A 13,392-nucleotide genomic window follows, 5' to 3' on the forward strand; every position below is an offset into this window, starting at 1 on the left:
TCCCTTCTGCTACAGGAGGAAGCTCTACACTGATGATGGCTGAGCAAGACACTGATCTATGAGTATAGAAGTGATATAACAGCTAATATGCACATGTAAGTGAATATATACCATATTTGTCTTTCTGGGTCTGGGCTACCTCACTCAGGGTGATTTCATTCTAGATCCATCCATTTACATGCAAAATTCATTAATTTCATTTTTAATGGTTGAGTTATATTCCATTGTGTAGATGAACGACATTTGCTTTATACATTCTTCTTTTGTATTGTTGTTGTTGTTTTGGTTTGTTTTTTTTTGTTTTTTGTTTTTGTTTTGAGACAGTGTTTCTCTGTGTAGCTTTGTAGACCAGGCTGGCCTCGAACTCACAGAGATCCGCCTGTCTCTGCCTCCTGAGTGCTGAGATTAAAGGCGTGCGCCACCACCACCTGGCATCTTCATCAATATGAAGTTGGGTACTGTGTAGGGTGGTATGGATCTATTTGGATTCTTTTTTGAAGAGGCTGTCTTTTTTCCAATGTGTATTTTTGGCTTCTTTATCAAAAACAAAGCATTCATAGGTGTATGGATTTATGTCTGGGTCTTTGATTTCATTGGTTGACATGTCTATTTTTATACCAATACCACACTGTTTTATTACTACAGCTCTTTAGTACAATTTGAAGTCAGAGATGGTGGTACCTTAAGCAACTCTTTTATTATTAAGGATTGGATTGTTTTAGCTAACCTGAGTTGTTTGTGTGTGTGTGTGTGTGTGTGTGTGTGTGTGTTTCCATATGAAGCTGAAAATTGCCCTATCAAGATGTGTGAAGAATTGTGTTGGAATTTTGATGGGGATTTTTTTTGCTATTATATAGGTACACATGTATATTTCTATATATCCATGGGTATAGATGCATACACATGTACATATACACATGTTCAGAGACAGTGTCTATATGTGTCATTATATTGGCACATGGCACAAGAAAGATTTAAATTCTGGATTACAATGGAATACATAACAGATACTTCAAATTTATAATTTATAATTTCAGTTTATGAACATCTTTTAAGATATTTTAAAATAAAGGATCAAATAATGGGGCTCCCTTTTTATCTTTAAACCCTATATCATTTCTCTTTGACAAAGATAAAATGAGCTCCTACTGATAAGCTTTGCTGCCAGCACAACTGTAGCCCTACCCCAGCGACAGAAGCCCAGAAAGCCCAAGGTGCAATTTAGTGATGAGCCCTGCTCATTCTCTTCACTTGATCTAAGAAACCACTGGAAATAACCGAAAGGCCCACTGAGGGATAGAGGCAGGAATTTCCCAGAAGCAAATCCAGTTCAGCTTGTACTTTGGAATGATTGATTAGCCCTGACACTTGCACAATGTAGTCGCAAAGGTCAGGCAGCACCTGAACACCATCATGGCAGAATCACCAGGCCTCATCACTGTCTTCCTTTTGGGATATCTACTCGGTGCTGAATGTGCAGGTGTGTTTCCTTTTCAATGCTACATTGAATATGCTTCTCTTTTAGATACAGAAACATTTAGAACCGCCATTTTCAATGAAACCAAGATTCCGTGATTTGATGCTCTAGCTTAGATTCTAGCGGGCAACATGTCAGTTGGCAAACACTGGTTCCCTAGTAACTTCGCCTTCTTCATTTTAAAAGGAACCAGATTTATAGTGCTTGTGGTGCATTTTGATTTAATAGATAGTTATTCTTACGATTTGACAATATAATTGCTCTTAAAATTTCTGTGTCATTGGTTTAAAAAAATTGAAAGTGGGAAAATGTCTTAACAAAGAAATTACAGACAGGAAAGCATGTTATTTTGGGATTTTAGACTCACCACCTTGAAATCAAAACGGGAAACATCAAAACCACAATGGTCTTATTTACATAAAAAGTATCCCTTGAATATACGTGTGTTTTAACCTTTTAGAACTAGATAGTGAGACACAGGTATAATGTATAAAAGTATATATGTACAATTCAATTTCTCAGTTAAAATTGGAAGATTAACCTTTATTAACTTATCTGTCAGGAAAGCTTTTACATGAGTGAGAATAAATCAACTCCTTTGTGAGTCCACACATCTCAGAGCTGTTGTTTAGAGAACCCTAGTACTCAGAGACTTGCCTAGGGGACAACGCAAGTATACAAATGGCTAGAAAGAATAGGACCTCCGTTCATGCAAAGGACAACACATTGGGGTTTTGTTTGCTTTCCTTTGTCCGGCAGCAGCAACTTTACTCCCCAAGAAAAGGCACACAGGAACAAACTTACTGCATTTAGACAAACAGCCTGCTCACTCGGGACACATTTATCACACTTACTTGTCAACCTCCTAAAATCAACTCCAGCGGCTGACAGCGTCAGGATCAAGGGTGCTAACCCTGAACATCCCCAGAAAACAGGCTGCTCTGCGGGTTCCCACTCCAGACATGATGTCAACTGTGGAACGAGACTAAAAGGCTGAAGTGACGACATGAAAATGCAAAGGTTAAACTGCTCTAGCAAAGTAGGGAGACGAAGAGAGGAAAATACATGTTGGAAAAGTCATCGTGTGGATCATAGAGTCAGGTTACTCAACATACTGCACCAGATTGACCTGTATGAGGACAAAAGAGCCAAGCATTTTCTTATAAATTAGTGGCAAGGAGATGGCAGGCGTCAGAGGACTGTTACCCAAGCCCCCACACAAGACCTTGGATGATGGTAAAATAACAGAAGAATCAAGATTTCAGAGCTGGGGCAATAATTACTAGAGATAATCCTAAAGAGATGTTAAGTATATTATCCTCACACGATATCGAGAAGAAAAGCAACAGGATTTTAGAGTCACTGTGGTCAGAGAGCCAGGGAAATATTCCTGGGGTAGACAGTATTCTTGTAGTGCTGTCTCCTGTTTAACTGTCACGGGCTTCAAAAAGGAAATGCTGAATGTTCATGACTAGTGCTTTAGTGTGCCAATTTAGAATGGGAAATCAGACTTAGTCTGTGAAACAAATTTGGCTTTCCAGAGTATATGGATTGAAACTGTCTTTCGTGCATTCAGATATGAGTACATTACTGTTGCAGTGCCTGGGACTGTGACTATCTTGTTCCTCGAGGCTTGCCCAGCCTGCTTTCTTACACAACCCAATACTACTAGCACAGGGGTAGCACAGCCCACAGTGAGCCTGGCCCTCCTGCATCAATCATCAACCAAGAAAATGTACCACAGGCTTGCTCACAGACCAATTTGATGGGGATATATTTACAAAAGAGGTTCCCTCTTCCAAAATGACGCTAGCTTGTGTCGAATTGATATAAAAACTACCCAAGGCACATACATCACCCATCCACACACCCCCCACACGTGTGTGTATAATATCATATATTATATATATGTATATATAATCAAATACTGAGAACAATAAAAACAATAACTAATGTGAGTATTTTTTTGTTTTTTATGCTTTGTTTTTAATTTTGGAATTTTTTATCATTTTTTATTTTAATTTTAAATAGCTTGTTTTACATGTCAATCCCAGTTCCCTCTTCCTCCCCTCCTCCCGCACTCCCCTTCCCCCCCACCCTCCCACCCTATTGCCAAATCCTTCCACATAGGGGATATCTAGAGTCTGTCATTTTACTCTGGGTAGGGTCCAGGCACTCCCCTAAGAGTCCAGGCTGAGAGAGCATCCCTCTTTGTGCTATAGGCACACGAAGACTGTTTGTATACCAGGGATAGACACTGATCCACAGCTCAGGGCCCCATAGGTTGCCCAGGCCTTCTCGCTGACACTCACATTTGGGGGGGTCCAGATCAGTCCAATGCTGGCCTCCCCACTGTCTGTCTGGGGTCCAAGAGCTCTCCCCTGTTCAGATCAGCTGGTTTAGCCAGCCCATTCTTTGCCAATTTGCTCATCACTCCTCTCTCTCTGTCACTGGGTTCCTTGGGTTCAGTTCAGTGATTAATTGTGTGTTTGCCTCTGCTTCCATCAGTCACAGGATGAAGGCTCCCGGATGGTTATAGACATCAAGTTCATTATCAGGAATGGGCATTCGAGGTGGTCTCTCCACTATTGCTTAGCTTGCCAATTGGTGTTATCCCTTTAGATCACTCGAGGTCACTCTGGTGCCTGATCTGTATTCGAACCTATGATTCCCTCTTCCCCCTATTCTACCCCCACCCCCTCAACTTCCTGTTCCCCCATGACCAACTCTCTTCCTCTTCACCCCCTCTCTTCTTCCCAGGTCCCACTCCCCCCCCCCACCCCTCGCCGTGTTCCCCATCCATTCAGGGGATCTTGTCTCCATCCTCTTCTCTTGGGTACTATGCATATATGCATATCTTTTAGGTTCTTTCCTGTTTCCCAGACTCTCTATCAGTGGAAGTGCAGACTGGCACTATCCTGATCCATGTCTAAAATCCATATATGAGTGAGTACATACCATGTTTGTCTTTTTGCAACTGGGTTACCTCACTCAGGATGGTTTCTTCCAGTGCTATCCATTTCCCTGCGAATTTCAAGATTCCATTGTTTTTTTCTGCTGAGTAATACTCCATTGTGTAAATGTACCACATTTTCTCTATCCACTCTTCAGTTGAGGGGCATCTAGGTTGCTTCCAGGTTCTGGCTATTACAAATAATGCTGCTATGAACATAGTGGAGCAGATGCCCTTGTTGTATGAACTTGCCTCATTTGGATATATGCCTAAGAGTGGAATTGCTGGGTCTAGTGGTAGATTAATTCCCATTTTCCTGAGGAATCTCCATACTGATTTCCAAAGAGGCTGTATGAGTCGGCACTCCCACCAGCAGTGGAGGAGTGTTCCTCTCTCTCCACATCCTCTCCAGCATAAATTGTCTTCGGTGTTTTTGATTCTAGCCATTCTGACAGGAGTAAGATGGTATCTCAGAGTTGTTTTGATTTGCATTTCCCTGATGGCTAAGGATGTTGAGCACTTTCTTAAGTGTCTCTTGGCCATTTTAGCCTCCTCTACTGAGAATTCTCTATTTAGCTCTGTACCCCACCTTTCAAGTGGATCCTTTGGTGTTTTGGAGACTTGAGTTCTTTGTAAATTTTGGAGATTAGCCCTCTGTCAGATGTAGGGTTAGTGAATATCTTTTCCCATTCTGTGGCCTGCCTTTTTGTCTTTTTGACTATGTCCTTTGCCTTACAGAAGCTTTTTAGTTTCAGAAGGTCCCATTTGTTAATTGTCGATCTCAGTGCCTGTGCCACTGGTGTTATGTTTAGGAAGTGGTCTCCTGTACCAACTCGTTGAAGAGTATCTCCCACTTTCTCTTCTAAAAGTTTCAGTGTGGCTGGATTTATGTTGAGATCTTTGATCCATTTGGACTTAAGTTTTGTACAAGGCAATAAACGTGGATCTATCTGCAGTCTTCTGCATACCAGTACCCAGTTATGCCAGCACCATTTGTTGAAGATGCTTTCTTTTTTTCCATTGTACAGTTTTAGCTTCTTTGTCAAAAATCAAGTGTTCATAGGTGTGTGGGTTAAAATTAGGGCTTTCAATTCGGTTCCATTGGTCTACCTGCCTATTTTTGTGCCAATACCAAGCTGTTTTCAGGACTATAGCTCTATAATAGAGCTTGAAGTCAGGTATGGTGATGCCTCCTGAAGTTGCTTTATTGTATAGGGATGTTTTGGCTATCCTGGGCCTTTTGTTTTTCCATATAAAGTTGATTAATGTTCTTTCCAGTCCTTGAAGAATTGTGATGGAATTTTGATAGGGATTGCATTGAATCTGTAGACTGCTTTTGGCAAGATTGCCATTTTTATTATGTTGATCCTATCGATCCAAGAGCATGGGAGATCTTTCCATTTTCTGGTATCTTCTTTGATTTCTTTCTTTAAAGACACAAAGTTCTTGATATACAGGTCTTTAACTTCCTTGGTTAACATTATCCCCAGATATTTGATGCTGTTTTTGGCTATTGTAAAGGGTGATGTTTCTCTGATTTCTTTCTCAGTCACTTCATCATCTGTATATAATAGGGCCACTGATTTTTTTTTTAGTTTACCTTGTATCCTGCCACATTGCTGAAGGTGTTTATCAGCTCTAGGAGTAACCTTGCGGAGTTTTTTGGGTCACTTATGTAAACTATCATATCATATGCAAAAAGTGAAAGTTTGACTTCTTCTTTTCCTATTTGTATCCCCTTTATCTCCTTTTGTTGTCTTATTGCTGTAGCTAGAACTTCAAGTACAATATTGAAGAGATATGAAGAGAGTGGACAGCCTTGTCTTGTTCCTGATTTTAGAGGAATTGCTTTGAGTTTCTCTCCATTTAGTTTGATGTTAGCTGTTGGTTTACTGTATATTGCTTTTATTATATTCAGGTACGTTCCTGTTATCCCTGATCTCTCTAGGACCTTTATCATGAAGGGGTGCTGGATTTTGTCAAAGGCTTTTTCAGCATCTAGTGAGATGATCATGTGGTTTTTCTTTCGCAGATTGTTAATATGGTGGATTACATTGATAGATTTTCTAATGTTGAACCATCCCTGTATTCCTGGGATGAAGCCTACTTGATCATGGTGGATGATTTTTCTGATGTGTTCTTGAATCCGGTTTGCGAGTATTTTATTGAGTATTTTTGCGTCAATGTTCATGAGGGAAATTGGTCTATAGTTCTCTTTCTTAGTTGTGTCTTTGTGTGGCTTGGGTATCAAGGTAATTGTAGCCTCGTAAAAAGAGATTGGCAGTGAGCCTCCTGCTTCTATTGTGTGGAATACTTTGAGGAGTATTGGAATTAGCTCTTCTTTGAATTTCTGGTAGAATTCTGCACTGAAGCCATCTGGGCCTGGGCTTTTTTTGTTTGGGAGACTTTTGATGACTGCTTCTATTTCATTAGGGGTTATAGGTCTGTTTAGATTGTTTATCTGTTCTTGATTTAGTTTTGGCAAGTGATATCTATCCAGGAAATTGTCCATTTCCTTTAAATTTTCAAATTTTGTGGAGTACAGATTTTCAAAGTATGCCCTGATGATTCTCTGGATTTCCCCAGAGTCTGTTGTTATGTCCCCTTTTTCATCCTTGATTTTGTTAATTAGCATGCTCTCCCTCTGTCTTTTGGTTAGTTTGGACAGAGGTTTATCTATTTTGTTGATTTTCTCAAAGAACCAACTCTTTGTTTCATTGATTCTTCTCAGTGTTTTTCTGGTTTCTACTTGATTGATTTCAGCCCTCAATTTGATTATTTCCTGGCGTCTGCTCCTCCTGGGGGGAGTTTGCTTCTTTTTGTTCTAGAACATTCAGCTGTGCTATTAATTCTCTAGTATGACTGTTCTCCAGTTTTTTCATGTGGGCACTTAGTGCTATAAACTTTCCTCTCAGCACTGCTTTCAAAGTGTCCCATAAGTTTGTGTATGTTGTGTCTTCATTCTCATTGAAATCGAGGGAGGAAGTCTTTAATTTCTTTTTTTTATTTGTTCCTTTACCCAGGGATGGTGCAATTGTGCATTGTTCAATCTCCATGAGTTTGTAGGGTTTCTGCGATTTGTGTTATTGTTGAATTCTAATGTTAATGCATGGTGGTCTGATAAGATGCAGGGGGTTATTCCAATTTTTTGTATCTGTGGAGATTTGCTATGTTTCCTATTATGTGGTCAATTTTAGAGAAGGTTCCATGTGGTGCCGAGAAGAAGGTATATCCCTTTGTATTTGGGTGGAATGTTCTATAGATGTCTGTTAAACCCAGTTGGGTCATAACTTCTATTAGTTCTTTTGTTTCTTTGTTAAGTTTCTGTCTGGAGGTCCTGTCTAGCGGTGAGAGTGGAGTGTTGAAGTCTCCTACTATTAGTGTGTGAGATTTTATGTGCATTTTGAGCTTTAGTAATGTTTCTTTCACGAATGTAGGTGCCTTTGTATTTGGGGTGTAGATGTTTAAAATTGAGACTTCGTCTTGATGTATTTTTCCTTTGATGAATATGAAGTGTCCTTCTTCATCTCTTTTGATTGATTTTAATTTGAAGTCTAATTTGTTAGATATTAGGATTGCTACACCCGCTTGTTTCTTGGGACCGTTTGATTGGAAGATCTTTTCCCAACCCTTTACTCTGAGATAACGTCTGTCTTTGATGTTGAGATGTGTTTCTTGTATGCAGCAGAAGGAAGGGTTCTGTCTTCGTATCCATTCTGCTAGTCTGTGTCTTTTTATAGGCAAGTTGAGGCCGTTGACATTGAGGGATATTAATGACCATTGATTGGTGATCCTTGCTTGTGCTTGATTTATTGTTAGTGAAGTTATTTTGTGTAGCTTCTCCTCCCTTTTTCTTTTGTTGTTTTGTAAAGTGTCATTATATATTGCCTGTGTCTTTGTGAATGTAGTTATCTTCCTTGGCTCTAGGTTTTCCTTCTAGCATTTTCTGTAGAGCTGGATTCATGGATACGTATTGTTTAAATCTGGCTTTCTCATGGAATATTTTGTTTTCTCCATCTATGGTAATTGAGAGCTTTGCTGGATATAGTAGTCTGGGCTGGCATCCTTGTTCCCTTAACGTTTGTAGGACATCTGTCCAGGATCTTCTGGCTTTCATAGATTCCATTGAGAAGTCAGGTGTAATTCGGATAGGCCTGCCTTTGTATGTTACTTGGCCTTTTTCTTTAGCTGCTCTTAATATTTTCTCTTTACTCTGTAGGTTTGATGTTTTGATTATTATATGGCGAGGTGACTTCTTTTTCTGGTCGAGCCTATTAGCTAGTAGCCCTCACACAAAAAGAGTCACACCCACAATAATGTAAATATTACAGTTGCCCTGTCTGGTTTGAATATTGACTGTTAGAAGTAAGGCAAGAGAATGGGGTAGGTCAGATCATCTAATACATTTTAAAGGGGCCCTAAACTAAGGAGATTGAACAGTAGAAAACAATGTGGAAGTGTAACACGTGTTAAGTGTAAGAATCACACCACTCACTGTGTCATAATTTATAATGCGCAATCTGGTGAGGGAGGCTGGGCCAGATGAGGCTCCAGGCTAGCAAGTCCAACCTTAAGTCTCTAGCAATCAACCAAAGGGAAAAAAAGATCAGAACCTGGACACTAGCCATAAAGAGAAGATGGACAATTGAAGTAATAATAATGAAGTCAAGCTGAAATGATCCAATAGCCACATCCATATGAAAGGCTTAGGAAACATATATGGAGTATTTGAAGCGTTGAGTACAGCATGATGATACCAGCACAGCACAGGGTCTGTAATCTGATTTCTGCCTCTAAATCTAGGCTGATCCTCTATTGTGTGACAAGGAGCAGTCAGGAAATGCACGAAGTCAAAAGGATTCTTTACCAGATTACTACCAATAACGACGTGACGATGGTAATTTCCTTGCACACAGGGCAGGAAGGAAGTAAAGGCACTACAAAGTGCATAGAAGAGCTGGAGAAGGGAGAAAACGAAGAGAAAAAGAAAAGGGGACAAGCCTGAGAAACTTGGGGGGAAAGTTAGTAACCAGGGAAACAGTGGCTTATAATTTATCTCAAAGATCCTGTCAACATGATGATGAGGTACACATCCTTACTCTGCTGTTCACCCATCTTATTTACATTTTGGAAAGTTAGGTCCAGACATTATATGACTTGTTCGTGTTCACACAGTCATTAAGAGTCAGATTCATGATTCAAACACTGTACAATCAGATTACAAACCTTGTTTTTTCATTCCTCCACACAATAAATCAGCACCATCATAGATGTTCTATAGGAGTGACTTGAACCAAGCAGGTGGATTGCTATGGTAACTGAGATATAATACACAAAGGTACCCATAGGCAACTTGGTGATATACACACCTGCCTCATTGAGACTGCCTAGCAAGCTAAGCACTCACAAGCAATGGAATGAATTGGGAAAGTTGGCAAGGGCAGAATAATAGGAAGATACTTAAAGTAAATTTAGGGAATGGGAAAGTGTTCTCAAAGGGGTTCAGATGGCAAGGATGTCAGTGGACTAGAATGTTCGATAAAGGAAAGAGCTATCGCAATAACAAGGTAATAAAGTTCCATTTCTTCCTCCCTTTTGAGTTAATGAGAAAGTAGTACTAAATGTCCTAGAGAGCTCAGTTAGAAATATTATCACTACAGAAATGTTCTATTGAACATTTATTTATTATTTTTATCTATGTACATGCATATGAGATTTGTGCACCACATGTGTTGGAGGCCAGAGGACATCCCATCCCCTGGTACTGGAGTTGCATGCCACCTGATGTTGAGTACTGGGAATTAAACCCAGATCTTCTGTGAGATCACCACTGAGCAATCACTCCAGCCCCATTATTGTTGGTCTGTTTAGAAAAGGAACAACTCCAAGCAGCTTTTCGGATTTCTGCTATTGATAACATACATACATAAACATATGTAACCATATACACATACATATGCATACACAGGTATGCGTGCAGAGGGAGAGAGACAGAGAGTCCAAAATAGATACAAAGAGGAAGAGGCAAGGAGAAGGAAAGGGAAGAAGGCAGAAAATTCAAAACCTTCAATCCTCAAAAAAGCGGAAGTGTCCTACAAAATAGGCCATCATACCTAAAGGAAACCACACGATAAATTTCAGGGAAATGCTTGGATACCTAAAAGAAACCACACGATGAATTTCAGGGAAATGCTTGGATCACTGGTATTTATATACCAACTAAAGGCGTCTTGAGCCTGAAGATAAAACAATTATGGTATGATTCGTTCTCACTATCCCATGACAGGCACTGGACTCACATTTGCAGTTGGCCTACAGTTGAGATTTTGTTATTGTTGTTCTTGTTGTTGTTCATATGTTTTCATATAAAAGATGTTGTCTATCTATCTGTCTGTATGTCTATCTATCTATCTATATCTATCTATCTATCTCTCAAAACAAAAACAAATCAAAACAAATAAGAACAGGGCCTCTGTTCTTCATGAGATATTTGTTACAAAGTCACTGGGAGACAATGTCCTGAAAACAGCCCAGCCAGGGTGATGATGGATCACCTTGCAAGGACCCTGCACTGAGCTATTTTCAAGTAATGACAAAGTGTGAACTGCTTATTTAAGAACTTTCTTTTTCATCCAAAGTTAAATACAAGTACGGCTGAAAATGTGACCTTTTATTATTGGAGTTCTATTGACTAAAAGTAAAATTGAATTTTATTTCAAAATCTCAATGTATATACAGTACTGTGAGAACATCAAAGAGAAATTAGCTGTAGAATTACAAGGATTGAAAACAAACTTTTTCTTAAGAGGCATACTCATTTTCAGAATGTTTTCTTTTTTCTAAATCTAAAGAAAGGTTCTTTTCAATTTCAGTTTTCCTTGATCGTGAAAATGCCACCAAAATTCTTATCCGTCCAAAAAGATATAATTCAGGGAAGCTGGAAGAGTTTGTTCAAGGAAACCTTGAGAGAGAGTGTATAGAAGAAAGGTGTAGTTTTGAAGAAGCACGAGAAGTTTTTGAAAACACTGAAAAAACTGTGAGTATACCCACATCATTACAGAGCAATATATCCCAAAGCAAAAGATGGAAACCTTCATTTTTGAAAAAGGACTGAGGGAATAGAAAGATGGCTCAGTGTCCTCTTCCAAAGGACACCGGTTAGATTCCAAGCATCCACATGGAAGCTCACAAACATCTCTAACTACAGTTCTAGGAGTTCTAACACCCTCTTCTGGCCTCTGTGAGTACTGCACACACATGGTGCATGTATACGTGCAGGTGGAATACCCATACACATAAAACAAAACGAAAACTATTCTTAAATCATTTTTTAAAGAAACTTGTGTTTGAAATCTTAAAATATCAGTGAATATTATATCATACATGTTATAAAAGAAAAAGAATCCGCACCAAAATATTTTAAACACTATCATTAAATTGTCTTCTTTTTTCTTACAGACTGAATTTTGGAAGCAGTATGTTGGTAAGCAATTCATTTTATTTCCTAGCTGCTATATGAGACATTTAAGAATTGTGCTTTTTTTGCTATGTAAGTAGAGGTTTTAAAGTCTCTGAAAAAAATCTCCAAATGCAGAAAGAAGGAAAAACAATTGAATCTCAGAGCTGAATGGAAGTTTGCTGCCTTTGGTGGAGTTAAAGGTGGTAACTGGCAATGTTTACTATGTTAAATCCTCATCACTGGGATGGTCTCCAATGCCCTCCATGTCTTGACTTGCCATCCTGTTGCCCTTCTGACTGCCTCTACTACTACTCTCCTCTTTCCACAAAGGGAATCCCTGCACTTCTTAGCAGTGTTCCCATGTTAGAGGAGTTATATGGCTATCCCTGGTCACTGACTCTTCTAAGTTTCTGCTAGACTCACTTCCTTACCTTGCTCAGGGCCTTTGTCCAAATTCTGCTAACTCAGTGAGTCCTCCCTTTATCGGTATTAATACTTGAACCTGCTCCCTGGTAGCTCTGCCATTTTAGACACTTGTGTTCTGATCTATTTTTTTTTTTAACTATTGGTTAGGTATCCCTTATCTACCTGTCTGTTTTTGTGCCAGTACCAAGCTGTTTTCATTACTATAGCTCTATGGTAGAGCTTGAAGTCAGGGAGGGTGATGCCTCTGGAAGTTCCTTTATTGTACAGAGTTGTTTGAGCTATCCTGGGTTTTTTTTGTTTTTCCATATACAGTTGAGCTATTGTCCTTTCAAGGTCTGTGAAGAATTGTGCTGGGCGTTGGTGGTATAGTGGTAAGCATAGCTGCCTCCCAAGGTCTGTGACAGTATTTTAATGGGGATTACGTTGAATCTGTAGATTGCTTTTGGCAAGACTGACATTTTTACTATGTTAATCCTACCTATCCAAGAGCAAGGGAGATCTTTACATTTTTCTGATACCTTCTTTAATTTCTTTCTTTAATGACTCAAAGTTCTTGTCATACAGGTCTTTCACTTGTTTGGCTAGAGTTACCCAGAGATATTTTATGTTGTTTGTGGCTATTATGAAGATCACCCATCATTTTTGTTGTTTGTGTATATTTGGTATATGGTTTCAGGACTGACCATTTTGTATTCAATAACCAATATAGAAGGATGATCCTTGGAGACGTAATTCTCTCTGTCTCTGTCTCTCTCTGTCTCTCTCTCTGTCTCTCTCTGTCTCTGTCTCTGTCTCTCTCTGTCTCTGTCTCTGTCTCTGACTCTCTCTCTGTCTCCCCCCCCCCCCCCAGCAGTTGCCTGTAAGTCTTTGCCTAGGGGTTAGACGTTTCCCCTTCCACATTAGCATGTCCATCGATATTGCCATTGTTCAGCTTGTTTATGCAGCCCTTTCTAGAAGAGACTATTTCACAGTATACTTTCTAGTATTCTGGCCCTTACAGTCATTCCATGCCCTCTTCTGTGATGCTCACTGGGCCAAAAATGCAAGAACTGTGATGCAGATGTATATACGAAGGCT

General features: G+C 39.5%; 1 protein-coding gene across 1 annotated transcript in view; it reads left to right on the plus strand.

Moving 5' to 3' along the window:
- The first annotated feature begins 1,401 nt into the window (after positions 1 to 1,401).
- The window catches only part of F9 (coagulation factor IX), a 31,942-nt gene continuing 19,951 nt past the window's right edge, over positions 1,402 to 13,392 (plus strand). Inside the window, exons 1-3 of the mRNA XM_040743912.1 lie at positions 1,402 to 1,480; positions 11,303 to 11,466; positions 11,889 to 11,913. Of these exons, the coding sequence (XP_040599846.1) occupies positions 1,414 to 1,480; positions 11,303 to 11,466; positions 11,889 to 11,913 (256 nt within the window). The 5' untranslated portion in view covers positions 1,402 to 1,413. The remainder of the gene's footprint in view (positions 1,481 to 11,302; positions 11,467 to 11,888; positions 11,914 to 13,392) is intronic.

The sequence above is a fragment of the Mesocricetus auratus genome, unplaced genomic scaffold (assembly GCF_017639785.1).
Source record: "Mesocricetus auratus isolate SY011 unplaced genomic scaffold, BCM_Maur_2.0 Super-Scaffold_100003, whole genome shotgun sequence".
In the NCBI taxonomy this organism is placed as follows: domain Eukaryota; kingdom Metazoa; phylum Chordata; class Mammalia; order Rodentia; family Cricetidae; genus Mesocricetus; species Mesocricetus auratus.